General features: G+C 38.7%; 2 protein-coding genes across 2 annotated transcripts; one reads left to right on the top strand and one right to left on the bottom strand.

Moving 5' to 3' along the window:
• The first annotated feature begins 381 nt into the window (after positions 1-381).
• psph (phosphoserine phosphatase) lies at positions 382-6,536 on the top strand. The gene is made up of 6 exons (XM_042486782.2): positions 382-517; positions 1,271-1,414; positions 2,707-2,841; positions 4,019-4,164; positions 4,686-4,834; positions 5,978-6,536. The coding sequence occupies exons 1-6, from the start codon at positions 474-476 to the stop codon at positions 6,086-6,088; spliced, it is 729 nt and encodes a 242-aa protein (XP_042342716.1). The 5' UTR covers positions 382-473; the 3' UTR covers positions 6,089-6,536.
• A 2-nt stretch (positions 6,537-6,538) lies between these two features.
• LOC121943285 (protein NipSnap homolog 2-like) lies at positions 6,539-17,014 on the bottom strand. Its single transcript, XM_042486781.2, has 10 exons — positions 16,857-17,014; positions 15,042-15,178; positions 14,903-14,948; positions 14,369-14,463; positions 14,051-14,121; positions 13,804-13,944; positions 11,891-11,922; positions 8,763-8,857; positions 7,683-7,766; positions 6,539-7,500 (listed from the first exon to the last, which is right to left on the bottom strand). Exons 1-10 carry the CDS (start codon positions 16,946-16,948, stop codon positions 7,436-7,438), a joined length of 858 nt encoding a protein of 285 aa, XP_042342715.1. The 5' UTR covers positions 16,949-17,014; the 3' UTR covers positions 6,539-7,435.
• Positions 17,015-23,613: the final 6,599 nt, after the last annotated feature.

Here is a 23,613-nt window from a genome sequence, read left to right as displayed (position 1 = left end):
CTGGTAATGTTTTATTGAACAATTAATCAAATTATAATCAAATTATGTTGCAAATGTCCTTTAAAAAAAGAGGAAAGAAGCAATATTGTGCTTCTCTAATTTCTATCATCTGAATGTTTCTTCATTACCGTCAGAATGGCTTACTCTTCAAACTCATTAAAAACACCTCTAAAACACCTATTATACTTTAGGTATAATAGTTAATATGCCTTATTAACAATAAACCTACTTTAATACACTAACTGTGAATATAAATGATGAATGTAAGCCCTGCTAATGCTAATTTCACTGCAGTTATCGTGAATGAGCTGTTAGCTTAGTTGTATTAGAGTAAAGTCGGCCGTTGGATAACGGTTGCTGTCGTCATGGAACCGAGCCAACGGTAGTGGGCGGTCCCTCACCGGCTTCTCTCTGATTGGTCCGTCACCCAGCAACTCTCTTCCTCATCAGTGAGCCCTCTGAGGGGTAGGCTAATGCAGAGACTGCTGTTAGTGCCTTACCAGCGCTGCTCTCACCAGTAAGTACCAACTTTTCAACTTTATTTTGTGGACATTAGCATGGTATTGTAGCTTGAGCAGCAGACGGTTGCGCAGAGTGTCTGTGTGTGTGTGTGTGTGTGTGAGGCGCTCATATTACACTCCTGCACGGACAGGTAAGATAACGTCCTGTCTGAGCCAGCTCACGGTTATTGTTAACTGAAAGACACGATTTTTTAATGCCAGTCGCTTGCAGCAGTGAGCTACTTTTACACAAAACGATCGCTGGCTGCCTAATTTTACCGTGTTTCATCGCGTGCACTGATTTGTTTGGGTTTCGTCTCGCCCGCACCGTGTGGGGGTGACGCAATACGCGCAGAGGATGTCCACAACGGCCTCTCTTATAGTTTGTTTAGGCAGACTGCTTTATGTAACGCATTTTTGTTACACATCACCGGTCCGGGACACGTGTTTTATTTGAGATCCGTCGATGCAGAAACGTTTGCACATAGGTATTTCAGTCAATGGATGTATTTGCTGCTTCACTGGGTACAAGACATCCACTGCATACAGGGCTTAGTTTAACAATGAAGTCATGCAGCTGCTGGGTAAAATCACAGAGCTCACGTTCAAGCAGCAAATTCATCTCGGGACCCTGCTGATGACTATTAGATTTAACCTCAGATGACTTCCTAATATAGTTTGCTTTTTTTTTTTTGCCAACAGAGTCCTTTTAAAATGCTGCTACAGTTTTTTTGAGTGTCTAATACTGCATACTTTTCTTTTTTTCCCAGCATGATGGCAACTCTCTCACAGACAAAGGAAATCTTCCGGCGAGCAGAAGCTGTCTGTTTTGATGTGGACAGCACAGTCATCAAAGAAGAAGGCATAGATGAACTTGCCAAGTTTTGTGGTGTGGGGGATGCAGTCACTGAAATGTATGTGTATAAATGTCAGATTACTTCACATTAACATTAGGAGTCTGCAGATTATTGGGACTGATATTTGGCATTTTGACGATTATCTGTATTGGTATTTTATATCAACGATCAACGATCAAATTAATTAATGATTAAGTGCAAATGAAGTGTCAGTATGGGAGGAACTTTTACTTTGTAAATTCCCAGGGAGCTATTCTATTTATTTATTTTATGTAATTTAAAGTTTCACTTGACTTTATAAAAAGAAGCTGCCAAAAACTTGCTGTATACGATGTTGAACAATTCAGTTTTGCTTTTACATTTCCTAAAGGCTAAAGGTTTTAAAACAAAGTTTTGTGTTGGAGTTTATTATATTCCAAATTCTAAATATTGACAGAAAGATTTTCATTTTTTTTGTAAATGCATATCGGATCCAAATATCTGTTATCGGTTTAATTAACTACTAATAATTGGTATCGGCCCTGAAAAACCAATATCATTTGACCCCTAATTACCATGCACTGTTTGTATTTTTATAAACAATACTGTTATCCTGATAAAAAACATATTGCTATCTTCAAGGTTCCCACAGTCATGAAAAATCTGGGAAAGTCATGGAATTTCACAATCTCATTTCTCAGGCCTGTTAAAGGCAATAGGCAATGGAAAAGTAATAGAATTTTGTTGTGTAATGAAATTAATAGTTACAATAATCTACCGGGAATAACCTTCCCCATAATGAAACGTATCACTGAATTTATTTTCTGTAAGTTAGCTGCTTGTTGTAGCTCCAATATGCATCGACTAAGAGCTGCACGATGTATCGTTTCAGTAGCGACATTGCAATGCGCAATTGTGGCATCCAAAGACATGATTTCAAGTAAAGCAAATTAATGCAAACAACTTATTTGCTGCTTGATACAAAAAGAAAATGTGCACGGTTCTCATTTTTCATGACTGATAGCAGCCGGGCCTTATCCTTGAAGACAGGTTAAGTGTTTAAGTGTGTATGTGACATCATGTGTCAGCATGGAAGCGAGATCCTCCTGCGTGTGTGTATAGAAAAGTACCAAAACCAGGCCAGCAAGTGCTGCACACACAGTGACACACATGCTTTTGCGAAATCAAAATTTTATAAAGGGTCCTTGAAAAGTCATGGAAAAGTTTTGGTATTGCAACTGCTGCACTGCACTGTTGTAGGCCTGTCTGATCTTATCCTATGAAAAGGACGTCTTTATTTTGATACTATGTATTGGATTTTTTAAATACTGTATATGAAGCTATTCATGCCTGCCGTTTTCGCAATTCAGGACTCGCAGAGCGATGGGCGGCTCGATGACATTTAAAACGGCCCTGACTGAGCGTCTGTCCATCATCCGATGCTCAAGAGAACAAGTGAACAAGCTGATAACAGACCACCCGCCTCAACTGACTCCAGGCATCAGGTGAGTGTGTAAAGATGCCAGTCAGTTTGAGTAATGTCAGTCATTCAGTGGACCTTATACTCTTCTCAGAATTTAAGAGTGTGTAGAATTCATAGGATTTTTGGCATCTATTGGTAAAGACTGCAAAATTGCAGCCATCTGAAACTTCTCCTATGTGCCAAATGTAAACTCCTGGTTAGGATTATACCATTGTTTGGGAAGTTTCACTGGAAGCCAATAAATCCGGATAGATCTCTTCTTTCTTAAAACAAAGGGACCTGGTGACTTAAACGGGGAAAAACATTATATAAAGCTAAAATGTTTAAAAAAAATCAGCGTTTTTGTGACGCTGCTTGTCATGGAGAGATGGCCAACTACAGTGGCTGACGTGGGTCATTTTAAGGTAATGGAAACATGATGATTTTTATTATCAGGGGATTATACCCCTGAAAAACATACCACATTCAATTTCTGCTGATATATCCCCCTTAATCCTACATACTCCACCTTTTGGGTTTGTCCATTCTGGCTACTGTAGTACAACGTGGCGATCTTCATGGGCGAGGATGTGCTCCGTGTATAGATATAAACAGCTCATTCCAAGGTAACAAAAACACAACGATTCTTATTTTCAGGTGATTATAAACTAATGAAAACATAGTTAGAAATATTATATAACATTTTTGCCAATAGTTGCCCCTGAATACTATATACTGGACCTTTAAAGAATGGGGGAAAAAAAAGAGAATTTTGTTGGAAAACAACAAAATAGTAGATTATTTAAAAGCATAATGGTAATGTGCATCTCTATAAAAACTTCCAGCACAGAATGGTCATCCTGTGTTCAATATGCAATCTTATTAAGAGCACAAAGGGGTTGACTGCACATATTTAACTATCATAGTGGCGGACATGGCATACAGTTTAGTGGAGGCCTATACAACTTCTATCTTCTAATCTTCTTCATTAGGCAAATATGAGAGATTTAGCTTAATGCTATGCATGCATTTTTATCATTTCAAACCTTTCATTTTCCTTTGTGCACATGCATAGGTTCTTATTTACTCACATAAACTTATAAATGTGCATATGCACGGTTTTTGTAAAAAATGATCTCAACACTACCCGCTATGCTTAAGTTTAAAAACTGCATTTGTGAAATGTGTGTGCTGATTAAATGCCAATTGTCTTTATCCAGGGAGCTGGTGGACCGTCTGCATCAGCGCAACATAAAGGTGTTTCTCATCTCAGGCGGCTTCCGCTGCATCGTTGAACACGTGGCCGCTCAGCTAAACATTCCTCTGCATCACGTCTACGCCAACCGGCTCAAGTTCTACTTCAATGGTGAGAGCTAGAGTCTACATTTCTCTGTCGGAGCATTGTAGCTGTGTCTCTCTTAAAAACAAATGTGCACAATAATAAGGTATCGGCCCTCGGAGTGGATAGATGAGGCTTGAATCCAAGAGGTAGGTTTGGTTTCAACATTGCAGACATATGAAATGGGGGATTTAGGGGTCCTTCCCAGGATGTTTTCAGTGTCAAACACTCCATTTTCAGCATTCTGGTGGATTTTGGCACCAATTTTTGCTGTTTATGCACAAATTTATGGTGAAATGTCCTTAATTTCATCAAAATAACAGTCCCTGCTACTTTTGTGTTTATTGGGGGGCAAATATACATATTCTACTTGCATCCTTCAATTTTATGATTTAAATAATATTGATTTTGTTTCAACAAAGTCTCTCAGATCTCACTTCTAAACCAGATCAAATCTCTTCCTTCATCTAAAACATGTCATGCTCTTGTCAGTTTGTTTTAAAGCATCATTCTACATTTCTAAATTAAATCATGTGTATATTTTCCAGGAGAGTATGCTGGTTTTGATGAGAGCCAGCCCACAGCTGAGAGTGGTGGAAAAGGAAAAGTCATCAGCATGTTGAAGGAACAACATGGCTTCAAGACCATAGTGATGATTGGAGACGGAGCCACGGATCTAGAGGCGTGCCCTCCTGCTGTAAGTGTTCACACTGACTCTGTTTACATGCACACTAATATTCTGCTATTATTCTGAATATGAAAATATGTTTGATATGGCTGAAGTAAACAACATATTTCATTTGAATATGCCAAATCAGGCCTTTTTCCATGTGAAGCATTTTCTGATTAAGATATGTGGGATAAACCTGCGTTATTTTGGTTTTAGGAGCATTTTTTGGACACGTAAACAGCACATTCAGAATATGTGTCTCAACTGGGGATTGTAACGCAGTTTGTGACAGAGCTTTTGCCTGTTTATGACCAGCTCTGTGCATTGTCATGGATACTTTGCACACAAACCAAATAGCCAACAGTTTGAAGGCTATGGTATAGATGCTTGCCCAAAAGAAAAGCCCACATTTCTGGTCGGAAAGAGGAAACACACCTGCCAAAAACATTATGAAAGACAATGAATGAATGGATGGATATCAAAAGCGTTTTGTATATGTGCAAATATCGCAATACCAACCGGAATGAATAAGGGAGGCTGAGTTTGCATGATCAGCGAAGTCTATCACTGATAGGAAACTATTTAAAAAATCAAGTTTCAAATTAGCAAAATGACAACCATCTCCAGCTGTTTCCACTTTTCCATATTTTGACGTCATAAAAGACATTTTAGGGGTGGCTGGGGCGCAGAGGTGGAGTGGGTTGTTCCATCCTCGGCTCCTCCAGTCAACATGTCGAAGTATCCTTTGGTGCAAAGTATTGAACCCCTAATTGCTCCTGATGCTGTTTCATCGGAGTGTGAGTGTATATGAATGGTAACTGAGTAGCAGGCAGCACCTTGTTCGGTAGCCTCGGCCATTAGCGTGTGAATGTGTGTGTATGGGTGAATGTGACACGTAGTGTGAAAGTGCTTGGTGTGGTCAAAAGACTAGAAAAGTGCTCTACAAGTACCTCCATTTGCCATTTACGTTAATCAGATGATGGAAAAAGGCCTGATTAAGAATATCTTAGAGTATGCGGTTTAAATGACCCATAGCAAATTAAGAATTTTGCTGTATTTGGAATAATAGTGGTATATTAGTGTGCATGTAAAGGCACATTAGTCTTTGCACTGCCTTAAAATCTATTGGGGCTGCGGTGTGCTAATAGTATTGTCTTTTTTTGTCCTCAGAGCGCCTTTATTGGATTTGGGGGGAACGTCATCAGGCAGCAGGTTAAGGAGAGGTCTTCATGGTACGTGACAAGTTTTGGGGAGCTGCTAAAGGAACTGGAAAAGATTTAAGGAAGCTAAAAACAGTACTGTTACTAATTTTAACATTTTATACTTGCACCTACTGTAAGGATGTGCCTCTTGATGGTTTTATTCCCTGCACATTTTTACCTTCCCTTCTCCTTTCCTGTCTAGATTTTTATAATGAATGAAAATGTTTACATTAGTGAAATCAATTTTACATTCATGGAGACATCACCCTGCTAATTTTTATACTAGAAGATACTAAAAAAACAACTAAACACTGTGTATGTGGAGGCTAAGAAGATTATTTTAGTGTTTTTTTGCACTTTTTGCATCAAAGCTTTTTAGGTAAGCTAATACAACTCCTGCATATTACGACATGTGCAGTGAAAATGTAATATATCTGTATTGGAACTAAGAGTTGTAACCAGACATGTCAATGAGTGGAAAGTCCTGTAAAGAACATCATCATTAAACAGAAGAACATGCTGTCAAAGATGTTGTTTGAACTGGTTTAATCTGTGGTCTTGTCCTTTTCTATACACTGTTCCCCTTTGAACCGATGAACAAAAAGATAAACATGCGTCCTTTACAATAAAATCTGATATTACAGTATGCAGCAGCCAGATCCACTCAGCCACTGATAGATAACATTTATTTTCAGAGTTTATCATACATTATAGTTATGCCCCATTAGATAGAAAACCGTCTTTTTTTAAAACCAGGCATGCTGTCTTCACAAGAAAAAAAAGTAGGAGCCATAATTACAAACACAGCACCATGAAACCGCAACAAAACCATGACAGGGAACCAAGAAACATCCAGAAAAAGCAACTGAAAGGAGTAGTTTGCCAAAAAAAAAAAGACCTCAATCAAATATAAACTGAGGTTTTCCACCATGTCGGACTATCGTTTGCATCATAATTGGCAACAGGAATACAGTTTTCATGATATACAGAGGCGTTTTCTCACTTCACTTAGCTATAGCATGGCTTCAATCAAAATGCTACCCCTCAACACGCTTAAAACATATTTATTCCAAATACATTAAATAAATAAATAGCTGCTGTGTTGTGCAGTGAGCTTCAGCAGCACTATCTGTCCTAACACTTACAGCTGCACGTCTTTTCAAGTAACTTTGGTTAGAGATGAGCTCTCTCAGTGGACCAGTAATAATGTGGCACCAGATGGCGAATCTAACAACCATCAAAGGGGGGTAATTTGGCCAAATTTACTCATCCTGCTCCAGAACCCAAAACAAAGGAGTTGTGCAATGACAAGAGAATGGAAGGGATGTTGTTTGGCAGCACTGACAGGAAACCCTGACAGTGATGCTCCGGGTGGATGTAACATTCACAAGGGGTGCCACTGTTTCAGCTTCCAGCTCGGCTCATTTCACTTCAGCGGGGAAGCCTTTGTCGGGATCATAATCCTGGAATCCATATGTTGAATGAGAGGAACTGCAGAGAGGTGAAAAGATTTAGAGATTTAGTGTCCTCACAGTTTGAAGTCCTTCTGATATTGATCAGGTTCAGCAAGCTCTAAAAGCTCAATGCGTTTGTCACTCAACATAGATGAGATAAAGAGTTAAAAGTGTCAACTACCACTCTGTGTTTAGAAAAAGAAATTTTTTTTTGCTCACCTGTGTAATAAACCACCTCGTCCCAGCCCTCCTGCTGCCAGGCGCCGTTCCTCGTGTCTTCTCTAGACTGAAGGTCTTTGTAAGCTGCAATCGACAAATCACACATTATAGCCCTGCCTATAGTAAATTCAGTCACTGCACTTTTAGTTGGTAGCAGTTTTGCTTAATTTAGAACAACAAGTAACAGTTATTTTTGTTACTGATTAACTAATTTTTTCGATTAACAGATTATTTGTTTAGTTATAATAGATTTTTCTGGAGACACTGCAGCAGAATTCAACTGTAAGCATCTTCATTCAAAAGTGTTCAAAAATTAAAGTTGTTGTGGTGAAACATACATTTTGGATTTGAAGTCATGTTTGTGTAAACCTGACACTATTACTTCTCCTTTTAGCTCTGTTTTGGTCTCAACCAATTCTCTGCTCTGGCTGGTTGTTAAGTTACAGACAATATTGCAGAGATGGCAAAAAGTACACATCCAGACTAAAGCACAACACTTTCAAATTCTCCGTTACACTTCTTAAGGGTTCAAAAATGCTGCAGTAGTGTGGGGATTCTAGGCGTAAATGTAGCAATAGTTTGTATTTTAAATTGAGCAAGTATTATTGTGGATGCAGCCTTGAAGCTCTCACAGATGATAACTGTCTGCTGCTGCTGTAAATGCAGATTAGAGTGATGACACCAAACCAAAACAAAGCTGTGAACCAGAAAATTAAAACAAAGAGCTGGAAGTGCTCAAACGCTCTGCAGAGCTGAGAGAAACGGATCATTATATGTGGGTTCTTTAACACAAGTGACCCAGTTCAAATTGCATAACAATGTTTGTGTAAAAATATCAATTAGTGCAGCTTTAAGTTTAAAAAAAAAAAAAAAAAAAGACCAAGGTGACAATTTCTACATGGCTTATATTGTCCAAACAGTCCAAAAAATAGCAGCAAATCTTTGACTGTTTTTGCTTCATAAATGACTTAGTGTATCAAAACTGATGTTGATTGAATACAACTAATGATTTCAGCTCCAGCATAAGTTTCTACGTGGTGTCAGTGTGTCATTTTGTATATAGCTGATATGTGAGCGTACCCCAGAGGTGATGAACCATATAGAGGTTGCCGATCTGTGAGAAAAACCCTCCCACAGCTTCTCTGTTGTGCTGGCGGTATCCGATGGCTCTGGCCCTGCAGACAAGCACAACTTCAGTCACAACGCAGGCCAAAATCCACCAAGCCTTCATCTGGCATAACAAGTCCTGACCTCGACATCACGTCCAACCAGAAGATGTGACGCCATCACTTACTGTATACATGTTCATGAATCTTAATGCTGACCAAGTCCATGTGAAATGAGTGGACGGGTATAAGTGGAATATTTTAAATCCATTATGTTTTTCCCCCAAAGCAAACATGGACTTATTCAGATCACAATCATCATCTGGATAGAAAACTAAAAAGCTACAGTTCCTCATGTTGTTGTAACTCGAAGAACAAGTTTAAGCCTTCAGCTACACAAATTAGATTAAAATTACCTTAAATTGCTCTACTGGCAAAATCTACAGGACTACAGAGGTTTGTTTTAATACAGGCTCGTTAGAGTTAGCATGAAGGCAAACATAAGAAAAGGAGAATAGCCTTAGGAAAAAATGATCATGCCCTGGCATGATGTGTTCATCAAAGTTTATTTTTTCACTAGTCAAATCATGTCTGCTTTATTCGGAGGAAAAGCCAAGTAAAGTAGAAAAGCAGATAAGCCTGATATATTGGACTACCAGGACCATCCAAAAATGAATGAGTTAAAGCTTTTTTTCCTCTGCTTTAGCTCTGTTAATTGTTTTGTGCTGATGTGTCTCTGATGATGTCCTTTGTATTCTGTTCGTGTTTTTCTGTTGACCCTGCAAAGCAAATTTCCCCTTAGAGAACAATAAATCTAACCTTGATCCTGAAACCTTGATATTCCAGTATTTTAAGTTGTATTTACTGTGATGGTATGGATTTTGTGTGTTTTTTCATATATTTTTCTTGGATTTTTTGCTGTGTTTCTGGGAACCTTCAGAGGCTGGGCGTGGCTTCCTGCTGCTGCAGCTCTGCATGCACACCTGCTGCTCATTCCACATTTATCAACTGCAGCTTAAAAACCCTGCTCTCAGATTGTTTCTGCTTTTCATAGTGGTACTGTTGGCTCATCTCTGCTTTTGTTTTCAGTTGACATTCTTCCAGTTTGTGTTTTTTGGCTCATGACAATTAGCTCTCCCCTCCGAACTCCAGTGCCTCAGCCACATGCAGCCCAGCCTCTCACCGCCTGTGCAGTAAGCCACACTGCTTCCCTGCCTCAGCCTACAAACACCAGAGCTGTAAGCCACGCATCCTCCCAGCTTCAGCCACACCTCAACTACTTAAACTCCAGCCTCTCGCCACCAGTCTCAGCCTCACATCAGTCTGCCTGCTTCATCCACCTGCAAACATTCTACAATGAACTCCTTTTTACCACTTTTCCCCTTTGTCTTGTGGTCTTGCTCTTGGGTCCAGATTAAAACCACAGTAAACTGTTCATCAAATCATGAACATGATAGTTGGAAATAACCACAAATGGGGTAACTGGGAAAAAAAGCAGAAGATTGGACAGTTGAGAAAGGAACGCACATTTTGGCAGCACAGACATCAGCTTCCAGCCCCCTACTGGCTTGTCCCCTTTATTAACAATATGCCAATTGTGTGTCTTTCCTGCCCACTTTCTGCTGATTACGTGCTGTCTGTTAGTGTATGAGTGTCCTCTTTAGGTCTGAATTCAAATGCCCACTTCCTACCTTTTGTTGGTGACTGCATCACACCTAATCACTCTCATTTACATACTGCCTGATCACTCTCATTTACATACTGCCTGATCCCTGCTTTGATTCTGCTGTAAATACAGTGCCGCCAGGATTTTGCAGCCCAATATGCCTGATTTCAAGGAAGCTTTTAAAAAACAAACAAAATAAAATTCAAATGCATGTCAACACAATTTTAGGTGAGATTCTTTTACAATGAATTTACAAGAGCAGGTGAAAAGTGCAAAAAAAAAATTCTTAAAAAATCAAAGGCAACTTGATCCAGTGACAATAAAACCACAGTGTTCTGAGTTTGTGATTTATGGTACACTAACATTACCACTAACTGTGCACATTTAATCTAAATCACCTTGATTCTTTTAGCACTTACAATTGTCATGAATTCGTTTTACAAATTTCGTCTGTTTGCTTCCTGACAACGCTGACTTTTCCAGTCGATGCTGTTAGCATGCAGGTACCACATTAGCCATAATGGCTGCATAAAGAATACTTTGCAGGATGGTTAAGCTGTTTACTGTATTATCAGGGTATTTGACAAACTCATAGATATGATATGTAGGTTTCATTTGGCATATCTCTCATTTGTTTTTTTATGGGGTCATCTTTGTATATTTTGAGCTATTCCAGTCATTCGCCTTTTTCTGATATCTGGCTAGTGAATTATTTGTATTAAAACGGTCAAAGTTTTAGTAGACTGCTGATGACTGACGTTAGATTAGAGATGCAGTCATAAAACTATCATTAGGTTTAAATGTCATTGTCAGAAAATAACTCAATGATAAATGTTCATGCATAATAAATAATCCCTGTCTGCAACATCCTGGGGGGGCTGTATATGGCCCCTTCTTTTTAATTTGCACTGAGTCAGCTCACCAGCTCAGACTCACTCTGTGTCTGTAAGATCACAAGTGCGATGGTATGCTTCATTAATTTCACGCCACCACAGCGAACAACATTTCAGTAATACTAGAATTATTGTTACAGTTCACATCACCAAGAAAGGTGCAAAACAAGTTGTGAAATGTAATCAAGAAACGGCCGAAAACAAAACCAGACAAAGCACAAGGCGTGTGCAGAAAGCTCAGGTATTGTTTTTTTCTTTTTTTAAATCAACTGCAATCAACCGCACTGCACAAACTGATGAATGTTGACCTGTCAGCTCAGGTAATCCGTCATTATACTGAACTATTATGTACACACATTTGTAGTGCACATAATACTCCACTTGAATTTGAGTCTTGGCTCTGGAGCATGACAGTTCAGCTTCAAAATAGTGTCTCTCTGTGGAATAGCTCTTATTAATGACAGCGTGGTGAGGAAGGTTTCATGTAGTGCAACTGTTCTGTAACTACAGTTCAGGGAATCAAATGTATTCAGGCTGCCTTACCAGTAATTACCCCACTCGATCATGGTTCCTGGCTGCAAGAAAGAAAACACAATATTCTTTATTACAATAAAACAGCTTTTCAAACTGCAGATTGATATCACACCTCCTGCTTCTTTCCAGAACAAACACACTAACACAAATAAATTGGTGAAGACGTAACACAGGTATTCTGTCATCGTGAAGATAAGCTGCAATAACAACTACACCCAGAGGCTTCTTCAATCATTCTCTGGTTTTTAAGATAACAAACACCCTGCTGTTACTAAGATGTAATCCCAGTCAGTGATGAGGGATAATGGCGTGCATTCATCACATGTCACAGGCAATATTGATCTAGAGGCAGTTTTTCCTGTCTGATCAGAAAAAACGACTTAATCTGCAGGGCGTGATATGTAGAGAGCATTACGTAGGACTAAGACTGTTTATAATTTAACCATTGAGCTACTGCATTGCAAAAGATAGCACCAATAGTTATCATCTGAGAGTAACTCTCATCCTGAAGACACAGGGTCACTACATGTCTTCTAGCTGTTTAATGAGAGCGAAGGTCACAGACGCAAAGCATGTGACTTGGTGATCATGAGAAAATGTGAGTAACGTTAAGCTGTCCCTTTCAGGAACAACTGCTGTGGCAGTGACCTACAGCCCTGATGCACAGCGGCTGCAGAGGAGCTGCTCAGAACTTCACAAATGAAGACTTATTTGTACTGAAGGGGCTCCTGCTGGTGATGATGGAAAAAATTAAGAGATTAATCAACTTTCCCTGGACAAAAATGTATCAAACATGCTGGTTTTAATTTGCTTTATTTATCCCTTCTTATAGTTAATCGTTTGTTTTTTTCATTGATGTTATTTATTATTTTCTTGGTCCATGTCAAGTTGTTAAAATCATAATTTAAAAACCTGACTGACTTAATGGTTTTTAGTAATTTATATCATAATGAAAAAGTTGGCTCTGAGCTGGGGTTCTGTTATCCAGACTGCTATGTTTAAACTACGAGCAACTTCGCAACATTGTGACCAGCTGCATTATCGCTGAGTTACTCTTGAATTGTTCCTCAAGTGCTTGTTGAAGTAGGTGCGTCACCACAGGCTTGTGTGTGACCATAAAGCACCTCGACTGAGCGTCATGTCAAGTCTGTGCTTGCTCATAAACATATCTGTGCTTCATTTTAAAGTCACATTTCTCTGCCCCATTGCATAACCCTAAGTAATGTTACTAAGAAACACAGAACCACAGCTAGAAACAAGAACATATGAGCGGTTATTGCCTCAAAGCATTACTGGAGCGCCAAAAAAAATCAAAGCCAGCTCAACTTTGATTTATAGCGTGCCACGTCTGTCTAACAAGAGTGGGACAACTGTCCAGCATCGTTTTTTAGCTTCACGTCATCTTCTTCTCCTAAAAAGGCTGAGGGAGAGCTGCTTCAAAAGCTTTATCTGACAGCCTCAGAGGAAAGGAAGCTTCTGGTGCTGTGACTGCTGATGTGGCTGCGTCTTTGCGTGAGATTTTTATTGCCTTGTTTGCATGCTTGTGTTAAAAAAATCCTGTGAATCTGATTGTTTTAAATGTGTCTTTTGTGATTATTTTGGTCACGTCTGTCCCTGGAGGACGGCTCAAACCTCTGTTGATCCGCCTGAGGATTTTGTCTGCTGTATAGATTGTAAAGCCCTTTTGGGCGACATTTTTTGTGATTTGTTATTTTAGGCTATTTAAATAAGATGAACTTGACTTAACCTAGAAAGAGAAATTAACTGAATATATCCTGTTATAAGTTTAATAAATGTTTGGATTGTTTTATAAAAGTGCTGTTTCTGTTTATCAATGGGCCATCAGGTCTGGTCTCACACTTCAAACTTGCTCCATCATAAACATTTAAAGCACTGATGAGATAAACTGGTGTGTTACCCACCCTGAGCTGGTAGGACCTGAGCTCATAGATGTTGGGTCCCTCTCGGGGTACTGGTTCGTTCCAGAAACTGAACTCCAGCAGCAGCTGGTTTCTACGAGACATCAGCATCTTACCCCGCTCCTTCCTGTACGCCGTGAACTCCTGCCAATGGACGGACACCAATCAATAAGCTTTACAATGACTGATGCCCGTAATCTGTTATTAGCGCACTACTGAAAGCACAAAAAACATCTGAAGGACACTCTACCTTATTCTGCTTGAGCTTGTTCATCACCTCTGTTAGAGCTGGGTATCCTCCTCTGTAACGCCACAGATGAACTGGAAAAAGGGAAACAAATATATCATGGATGCAAAAATCACACAACTTACAAAAAGGTCAACCATCATTAGAAACATTCCTGCAACCCTAAGACTTAAAAACTTTGACAAAACTCTTCTCCCTTCGTCACAGGGATATTTGCATGCGAGTGGATTTGCAGTGTAACATGCCTGCTGATTTGCAAACTGTGCAGACCACAGACCTGTCACACTGCAGATGTCTGTGTGTTGATATTAGTAATCCTACCAGCCTGGTCCTGTTCTCCATACCAGGTATTCCAGGTGCCCACCAGCTCACAGGGGTAGTACTTATCAGCATGGATGGAGGGCAAAACATCCTCACTGTGATAAACGACAAAATGAAACAAATACTGAAATGCAATTTAAACACAGGTGCATTTGATTTAAGTCTGCAGTCAAGTCTCCTGAGGACAAAATCCACTTTAAACCACAAAATTCACAAATGACAATCACATGTTTTTCTGGTCATGTGCCTTCCGTGTCATGTTGCAAGTTCAAAAATAGTCCACAACTACAAGCAGACGGCCTCCAGTCATCTTAGGTATGAGCAAGGTTAGTCTGTGAAGGACTGAGGTCACGCCAGCTTTTCAATCTCCTCACAGGAATAGACCATACTATTGATAATTTATTCATCTTCATGAAGAAATTCTTATACTTGAGTAAGATCACATAACAACACAAAAAATATTTAGTGAGCTGACCTCTCTGATATTAATAGGTAATATGTTCCAAGTTGACAGCAATATTTAATAACACTCACCAGAGTTTGTTGTATGCATCCAGGCACTCTGGCTTGACGTTATGGACTGAAAAAGAAGGCCATACCTCAGCTCAGTCTCACCATTATTTCTGCATAAATAGTTAATTTTGAAGTAAAAAATATTGTGAAGTGAACTTACACTGAATTTTGTACAGGTTGCTTTCCTCATTTTTGGTTAGTAGGTTGGCATGTGTGTCTCTCCTGGGATCAACTTTCCTCACAAACAGCGACTTAAACCAGCTGTCCTGTCCGTTTCTGCACGATGCCGCAAATCCCCTGCAAACACAGATGAGTCACAATCAAGAAATGATTTTATGACCAGTGTGAATCTACGGCAAAAGGACTGACATCTGCTTAGATGTTAGATTTGCAATCACACAGGATTTTTTTTATTCATATCTTTAGTAACTAGTTACTTTACAGATTTAGATAAATCATTCAAAATGTAATCAACAAATATGTATTCTTAAGACACGATAAGATAAGATTTAGTTAATCCTACACTGCGGAAATTCACACGTTACAGCAACTCAAGAGTCAGTAGCAAAAGAAAAAGGAAACAAGTCACTTAGTGACTAATAAGGATAACAATATGACAAAAATATAAATGACATAAAATGAAAAAATAATATGATATGAAATCTATACACACACAATCCAAACATTCACTTCTGCTGCAGCTGGCTGCACAAGAGAATGCCACTGGGTTTTTTTAACTGAGAAAATGTATAAATCTTACTGGACAGTAACTGAAAAAATATTGCAAAGCAGGAAAATACACAGGAATGTTACACAGTACAAAAAAAAGGGATATGTACATGTATATGTATACGGGTAGATATAAGTATAAATCAATATGACATAGTATAATTTTAAAATGACATAGTATAACATATAAGTATGTGTAATGTGTATATAATTAGGTTAAAATATTATTGATCCCCAGCGGGAAATACACAAGGCACACAGCAGCCTAAAGTAATAAAAATTATCTCCAAATTAAAGTTATGCACACATTAATACATCAATAACTATAATCCAATTACATAATATGCATCATTCTGATTATAATTTTACTGTACATATCATCTGTCACAGCTATATAAACCCTGTATGCTGTATACAGTATATAAACATCTGCACACAATTATCAAGTCCATTTCCATTTACCTCTTTGCACTAATTGTACATTTTACCTGCAGGACACTTTTATAAAGACATACTTTGTTTCATTTGTATTGCTGTCCTTTGAGCTACTAATATATATTCATTTAATACTGATAATAGCCCTATCTATGTTTTACTTGTCCAGTTGTGTTTTTGTCCCATGAATGGCATGACTAAATAATTATCATTTTGTGGGTAATGTTAGTAAAATTCCTTGTATGTGTCCACATACTTGGCCAGTACGAGTGAGTAAAAGTCTGCAAAATAACTCCTTTGGCTTTTGGTACTTAAAGTATGTTTTGATGCTATTCAAATCTTAAATGCATGACTTTTACAGAGCATTTCTACGTTGTGGTACACCTACGTTTACTTAAGTAAGAAATATGAGTACTTCCTCCAACACGAAGTGCTTTCACTTTACTGCATCTATCAGAAATACTCACTTTTTAAGATATGAGCGTCACATTTTTACATTAAACTACCACATTGACCTTGAGCGTTAGAAATGCGTAATAACAAAAGATGACAGAAACTTGTACTCTTTCACCTTCACCAGCAGACTCGCACAGATTTAATGTTAAACATCCCAGAATAAAGTATTTTAAGGTGCAGCTCTGATGTGTGATGAGGCTGAAGGCCACTGAGGAGGGCTGGCTAACAGTTAACGGGCTAGCTTGCCCAACCTCATCATTGCCACAACAGAAACCGACTAAAATAAAAGACACTACAGCAGAATACAAACACCACAGAGACTAATACTGAATATATACACTGAAGACTGTCCCACCTGCTCCACACGACGAGCTGTCCGGCGGACTGGGCCCTGCTTTTAGCCCGACCCAGGCCACCGCTGACTCTGTGAAGGACTCCAGTCGCCATCTTCAACTGTCCTCCTGCACACGGAGCAGTGACACCGTCTGACCACCAGGGGCCGCTGCAGCACCGCGGCGCTCTCAGCTCATGACCCGGTGACAGTCACCTCCGCGGCGGCCAAACACAGGAGGTCTGAAGGCCAGAGCTGGAGGATCAGCTTTCACAGGCAAGCTCTTTTAGCCCGGCTATTAATATGTAAGCACAGGTTTAGTTCCCAGATATACCTTACCTGCAATTTTGAGGAAATTCTGTACCAAAACAAATCGCTGTTTTATCACTCATGGTTTGACAAGGGCATTTTATTAGTAAACAAAACTGGTTAACCCAAGCTATGTTACTGCTCTATTCAGAAATTCATCAGAAATTTAAGCTATCTATGGCACCAAATTCGATTTTTAAACAATTGCAAACTTGCAGAAATTATTATTAAAAATAATGTAATTGATCTGTTGTTACACTGTTGTTTTTTTAAACTCTGCCTGGTAAGGTGAATTCAAGGTAATTCAAGGTAACATGGCATGACTAAATAATAATCATTTTGTGGGTAAAGTATTCTTTTGTTTCCCAGACCCATGTTTTGCAAATGCAAAAATCTCTCCCTATGTGGACTCTTAATTAATACCTGTTCAATAGACATAGTTTCTATGTTACAGTTGTTACACTGTCTTCTGTTAAATGTCTGTTGACTTTTTCACGGCAGACGTTTTAACTTGTCACAGTAGGCAAAACACAGGTGTAAGTGATATAAATAATATTGGCTCTGTTTTATTAAAAAGGCCAAGTCAATGAGCCAAAACAATACTAGGGACCTGGAGCTACAACACATAACATAAGTGCATCCTTTATTAAGGTTATTAATAACACCTGTGCTGTTCCTGCTGTGACACGCCGAAATGTCTGTGGTGACAAAAGGCCTATTGTCTCTCATAGTAGATACCAGCCAAATAAGACGCTGGTCCAAAACCTTGTGTGCATCACATCCAACTGTAAAATCATCCTCAGCTGGCATACCTTTGGGAGAAAAAAAAATACCTGGCAGATATTGGGGCCCTGGATATGAAGCTGGGCAGTGTTGGAAAGGTTACTTTTGGATGTAGGTTACAGATGTCTAGTTACCATGTTAAAAAATATAAATGGTAGCTAATTTAATTGCTTCATCATAGTAATGTAACTTAGTACATTTCATTGCTTTTTGATTATTTTAGTCAGAAAAGTTTTAAACTTGGCAATAAAGCTATAAAAATATTGTGAAATGGCAAAAGCAGGTGCTCCTGCACAGCTAAAAGATGCAATGCAACAGAATGAATGTCATATTTTACATAATTTTCATTGGAAAGAATATATTTGGATGTAACCCTTTTGTAATCACCAACATTTTTATTAGCCTGTGATTTAAATAAACATTTTCTTCTGTAACTGTAACTGATTACATTTATTTTCTAATGTATTCATTAAAATGATTAATTTTTCCCCCAAAAATGACTGAAATTAGTCAAGCTGTGATGTGTGTGAGATTATTAGATATTGTCCAATAAAAAGGAAAAATAAAAGTCCAGAAAAATGAAAAAAAATGTATTTGTAATTATTATAATGATTAATTTCAAATTACATTACAGAAAAAAATGTTGCACTTTCTTAAGGTCATTTTCCTTTTTTTGTGCTTATTTCTTTTTAGGAAATTGCCTTGTAACTTTTGACTAATTTATTGCTAATTTTGGGGTAATGTTATACATTGCCTTCTTCCTGTGTTTTTGAAAGCAATCAAGCCAATTTGCTTTCAAATGGTTAAGGTACATACAAATTGGTGGTCATATATTCCTCAAACATACTACACTGGTTGAGCAGGTGGGGGTGCTACAACTCAACCCACTGCCCATCAAGAGCAATTTTAGTGCACTATCAGGACCGCTGTCAACATCAATGAACAATACGAACACAACATCAAAGTTGTACCTAGATTCATCTATCTTTACTTTTTAGGCTTTCTTCTTGAAACACAAAAGTCTACGACATTGGGTTTGGCAGGTGAACTGGGTGTGACCTTTGCAATCCTGGCAAGAACACAAAAACATGAAAAAAAGATAAGATGAGATGCTGATTATTGTGGTGAAATTGGTCATTTTGTTCTTTAAAACATGCATGCTGTAAGTGATTGATGAACTTCATTTTGTGTGCTGTGAGGCCTTCAGAAAGAAGGTCATCACGAGCAGTTGCTAGCGGATGATGGAGAGGTTAAAGAGGTTGCAGCCATGGAGGAATTCATCACAGTTGAGACTGATTAATTATTTGACAGAGTGACTATGAAGTTAACGGGGACCACATTGCAAAAGCCTACTTGGCTTTAGGAGAAAGACTACTTACCACCAGTGGAATTCAAAATCTATGGAGGGATTTGTTTTAAGTTCAGAGACATGAATCATAAGGGAGTGCTTTTTCCGTGAAGCATTTTTGAAAAACAAAAGGCAAAATGTGGATATGTCTGGGAATTCAAAGTATGATCGTATCCCTTGAAATTTGGCTCTTTTGGTTTAGAAATCTATCAAACTAGTTTGTTATGGGCTATATTGGACTTGTTTCCTATTTTATTTTGTTGTATTCAATTAAAATGACAGCTCACCAGGAACCATGAAAAACAATAGAAGAGTAATGTCCAGTAGTGTTTGCCCCCTTCGTAAAATCAGCACAATACCATTTCTGTAATGGCAGTGTTCGTCCGAATTCCCTGATCAGTATTTATAACGAATATAGTCGGATGTGGAATATTTACACAAAGGGCACATTTTATTAATGGAAGAAGTGGGATCAACTTTTGACAAAGAACTACAGTTTTCACTGCTCACGCTATACATATACATGCAACTCAATGCTATAGTGAAATGTATTTTGTGGGGTCTTATCACCCTGGTGAGTGAACTTTTAATACACTTTGTCCCTGTCTTTTATATATATATATATCAGATGCAGGGAATCCCAGTCTTCTAAACTTTGCAGAAATTAGTTGTGTTTGAAAGAGCAGACCCAATATTTTCAGGGAGTATTTTAATTAGTAAACTAATTCAGATTATTTTAGTCTAGTGTGTCATATGGGAACTTTTTCTCCTGTTGTATGTCCCATATGTTCTACAGCACAAGTTTTAGCCAGGTCTACCTAATAAACTGGCAGCTGGAGTGTATGTCATGTGCTGTTTTCATGACTCAATCCAGCTAAATGAGAAAAAATCTTAAATTACATCCCTACTCAAGGTCCACTTTCCAGATTTTTGCAAAGCTTTCAACAGTTTTCATCAGTGGATGGAGTTCATTTGTCACTGGGATGGATCTGTTGACATACAAACTAGCTGTTGTATTTCAGTAGAAACATTAATGTTCAAATGTACCATAAAAGTAGTCTATCTTGCCTTTTTTTGGGTCACATTGACCTTTGCACAAGAGTGAAGATAAATGATATTTTGCCATCAAGCCCTCAGAGTGTGGAACACCCTGCCTTGTAAGTAAGCAAAGCAGATAGGAGAGCAAATGTCTTTGTCTACATTTGAGGTTTCACAGACTTGAGTTTTTACCAGCTGCAATGTCTGGACAGCTGGTATTGTTTTCACCTTGTGATTCTCTGTGTGTGTGTGTGTGTGTGTGTGTGTGTGTGTGTGAGACAGAGAGAGAGAGGGAGATCATTAAACATGTGGTCCTTGAGACAACATTTGTAGTGGGAATTACCATTATCTGTCAGTGGACATATTTTGTCACATCCTCGCAAGGCGCAGTTACGAAACCTTACAGGTGTGTAGACAAAATTAAATCAAAGGCCGAGTTAGGAGATGGGTGTGGTCTGAGCAAGGGGCCTGAAAGTAGAGGGATAGGAAATGGGGAAGGCGCCATTGGCCCCACCACTTTACGCCCTGGCCCATATTTGTTTTAAGGGCAAAGAGACACCAAGCTGACATCAAAGAACTGGTGGCACCAAAAGGTTGCGCTTAAACACACCACAAAGACTGTAGCTAATAGCCAATTACCATTTACACACTCCAACTGCATGAGAGGAAATAATTCTCCACACCAGCAGATGGCAGTAGTCTGTAATCCTCATTAAAAAAGGGTGACAGACGTTCACCTACATCCTGACTGAGGGGAAACTGTTGGCCTGGTGTGTCAGTGCCCTTAGTTGCGGATCACATCTGGAGTGATCCAATCACAAGACGGTTGCTAGTTGCAATTAGTTTATGTCAATGCTATTTATTCAGCATGATTTCTTCTTTCTCTGCTGTAATTTTGTTTCTTTGCTGTGAGACTTCGGCCTTTTACACAGCACTTCTGCCATTAAGCACCTTTTATATGTATTGCTTTGATGCATGTTCTTCATTTCTATACAAAACCATGCTGGTGGGTGCAAAAGAACCAGTTCTTTGGAGCTCTAAAATCAATTACAATACACTCAGATTTCTCTTTTGGATACAACACTTTTCTCTAAACCACAGCTCCGAGAAGAACAGCTGTAAAAACAGCTGATATGAATCCTCCACTAATGCACCAGAAACCATGGATGCTATTTATCAAGGAGTTTAGAAATGTTAAAAAAATGTCTTTGCTTAACTCTCTTGAACCCACATGACTGAATTCCTTGCTGCAGCCTCTGGTACACACGGTGTCCTGGGTGGATCTTCAGCAAATTGAATATCTCCAAGCCAAATTATCTAACCGGCTGTCTTTGCAGTTCCCCTCTCCCTCCTCTTATTATCTTTGGCTTCATAACGAACATGCTTTCTGTGAAAAGCTTTCCAAGAAATGCTGTTAAAGTTGTGAGAAAATACTTTAGACATTTTGTTTATAGCCCTCACCCCTTATCTAGTCTGGGCACAGCAGTGAGTAAATGCACCACTGCGGCATACAGTGGCACTAAAACATTTATAATATCTGATGATAGCAGATTAATATCCTGGAATAAGTCTTAGTTTTCTATTTAAACAATGTAATATAGATAAGAAAATGACTGCTGCCAAGAATGACCAGACTGTGCCCAATTGAAAAGGCTCTGCAGTGATACATTGATTGTTGACAGACCACTGTGACAGGACAGACGACTCTGGACTCTTACAAAGTTGTATTTTTAAAGAATGCTGTACTCTGAGTCCAGATCAAACACTGACCACTGAAGCCCATGTGATTCTCTGAATTAGTCTCACCCTGGTTTTTCATAGACAGATTACTGAACAGGCAAACCAAGCACAGGCGGCACAAAGTGTCAGGAGTCACCTGACCTTCACCTGCAAAATGTTCCTTAAATTGATATGTACTGACAAAGACTTCAAAGGACACAAAAAGGCAACAAAGAGAAGCAAAGAAACGGGACAAAAAAACTACAAAACCATAACAACCACACAAACAAAACAACCAGAGAGCAACACAAAAAGAGACAAAATGACAAAAAAGTAACAAAATTATCATAACGACGCACAAAACAACCAAAAAACATAATTACTAACGTATGGTTGTATGCCTCTGTGAACTAATCCTGTTACAGTTACAATTTACAATTTCCCCACAGCAGAGAAGAAGATCTTTAAAATCTGTACAGTTTCAAGGTGAACACCCAAGATTACTTTCACCAATTTAGTATCCAGGTAACCAAATGTCTCCTCTTCTGTTCCTGAGAAATGACATTGAGTAATGGCCCGAAAAGGGTTTTTGCAGAACATTATGATGTTGCAGCGAAATTGACCTTTGACCTTTTGGTATAAAATGTCATCATTTTTTATTAGACATTTAAGTAAAATTATTTTTAGTTAGCCTATGAATTCTTGAGTTATGAGGCCCAAAAAACATGTTTCGTGAAGTCACAGTGACCTTTGATCTTCAACACCAAATTCAGTTCATTGTTGAGTCCCAGTGGAGGCTTGTCCCAAATTTGAGGAAATTCCCTCAAGGCGTTCCTGAGATATCTCTTTCACCAGACTGATATAGATACAAGGTGACAGTGAGCTTTATGTCTGACCACCGAAGTCTAATCAGTTCATTGTTGAGTCCAAGTGGATGTTTGTGCCAAATTATCTCAAAGAGTTCTTAAGATATGATGTTCAAAAGAATGGGAAAGATCAACAGACGGACAGACAGACGGCCCAACGAACAACCCAGAAACGTAATGGCTCCAGCCATGGCTTTCACCAGCTGGGAAGTACAAACACACAAAATGACCTCTAAGAGACACAAAATTACCTCAAACAGACACAAAAAACCCCAAAAAACACAAAATGAATGCAAAGGGACACAAATACACCTAAAACAGAGGCAAAACAAGCACAGTTATCTCAAAGAGGCATAAAATTACCTTAAAGATATGCAAAACAACCACAAAGAGACAAAAAATATCTCAAAAAGACAAAGAAACCCCACAGAGACACAAAACAACCAAAAAATATACAAAATCACCACCAAAAAGAAAAAAACAGACAAAATTCCCCTGAAAGAGGCACAAAATAATCACAAAGGGATGCAAAACAACCAGAGAAGAAGCAGCCAACCACCTCAAAGTATGTGTGTCCTGCTCTTATGATACAGATGTGGTGGGGCCTTCTGCACATGTGTACCCAGGGGCCCATTATCTCATCATTCACACCTGTTGTTTGTGTTTTAATTTGGGATTTAAGAAAAGTTCTTTACAAAGAGTCCCATCGGTTACAGCT

Source organism: Plectropomus leopardus, chromosome 6 (genome assembly GCF_026936395.1).
Source record: "Plectropomus leopardus strain MGB_pleo_1.0 chromosome 6, ASM2693639v1, whole genome shotgun sequence".
Lineage (NCBI taxonomy): Eukaryota > Metazoa > Chordata > Actinopteri > Perciformes > Serranidae > Plectropomus > Plectropomus leopardus.
The sequence above is the reverse complement of the archived record's forward strand: the minus strand, read 5'-3'. Positions and strand labels throughout refer to the sequence as shown.

What these genes read in the sequence shown, in the direction of transcription:
- LOC121943285 (XM_042486781.2), bottom strand. Translation starts at nt 16,948, where the DNA reads ATGGCGACTGGAGTCCTTCACAGAGTCAGCGGTGGCCTGGGTCGGGCT. An exon ending in GATGCATACAACAAACTCTG is followed by an intron (nt 14,464 to 14,902) that starts GTGAGTGTTATT and finishes CGTTTATCACAG; the next exon opens with TGAGGATGTTTTGCCCTCCA. An exon ending in ACAAGCTCAAGCAGAATAAG is followed by an intron (nt 13,945 to 14,050) that starts GTAGAGTGTCCT and finishes GTCCATTGGCAG; the next exon opens with GAGTTCACGGCGTACAGGAA.
- psph (XM_042486782.2), top strand. Translation starts at nt 474, where the DNA reads ATGCAGAGACTGCTGTTAGTGCCTTACCAGCGCTGCTCTCACCA. An exon ending in TACCAGCGCTGCTCTCACCA is followed by an intron (nt 518 to 1,270) that starts GTAAGTACCAAC and finishes TTTTTTTCCCAG; the next exon opens with CATGATGGCAACTCTCTCAC. An exon ending in CAACTGACTCCAGGCATCAG is followed by an intron (nt 2,842 to 4,018) that starts GTGAGTGTGTAA and finishes GTCTTTATCCAG; the next exon opens with GGAGCTGGTGGACCGTCTGC.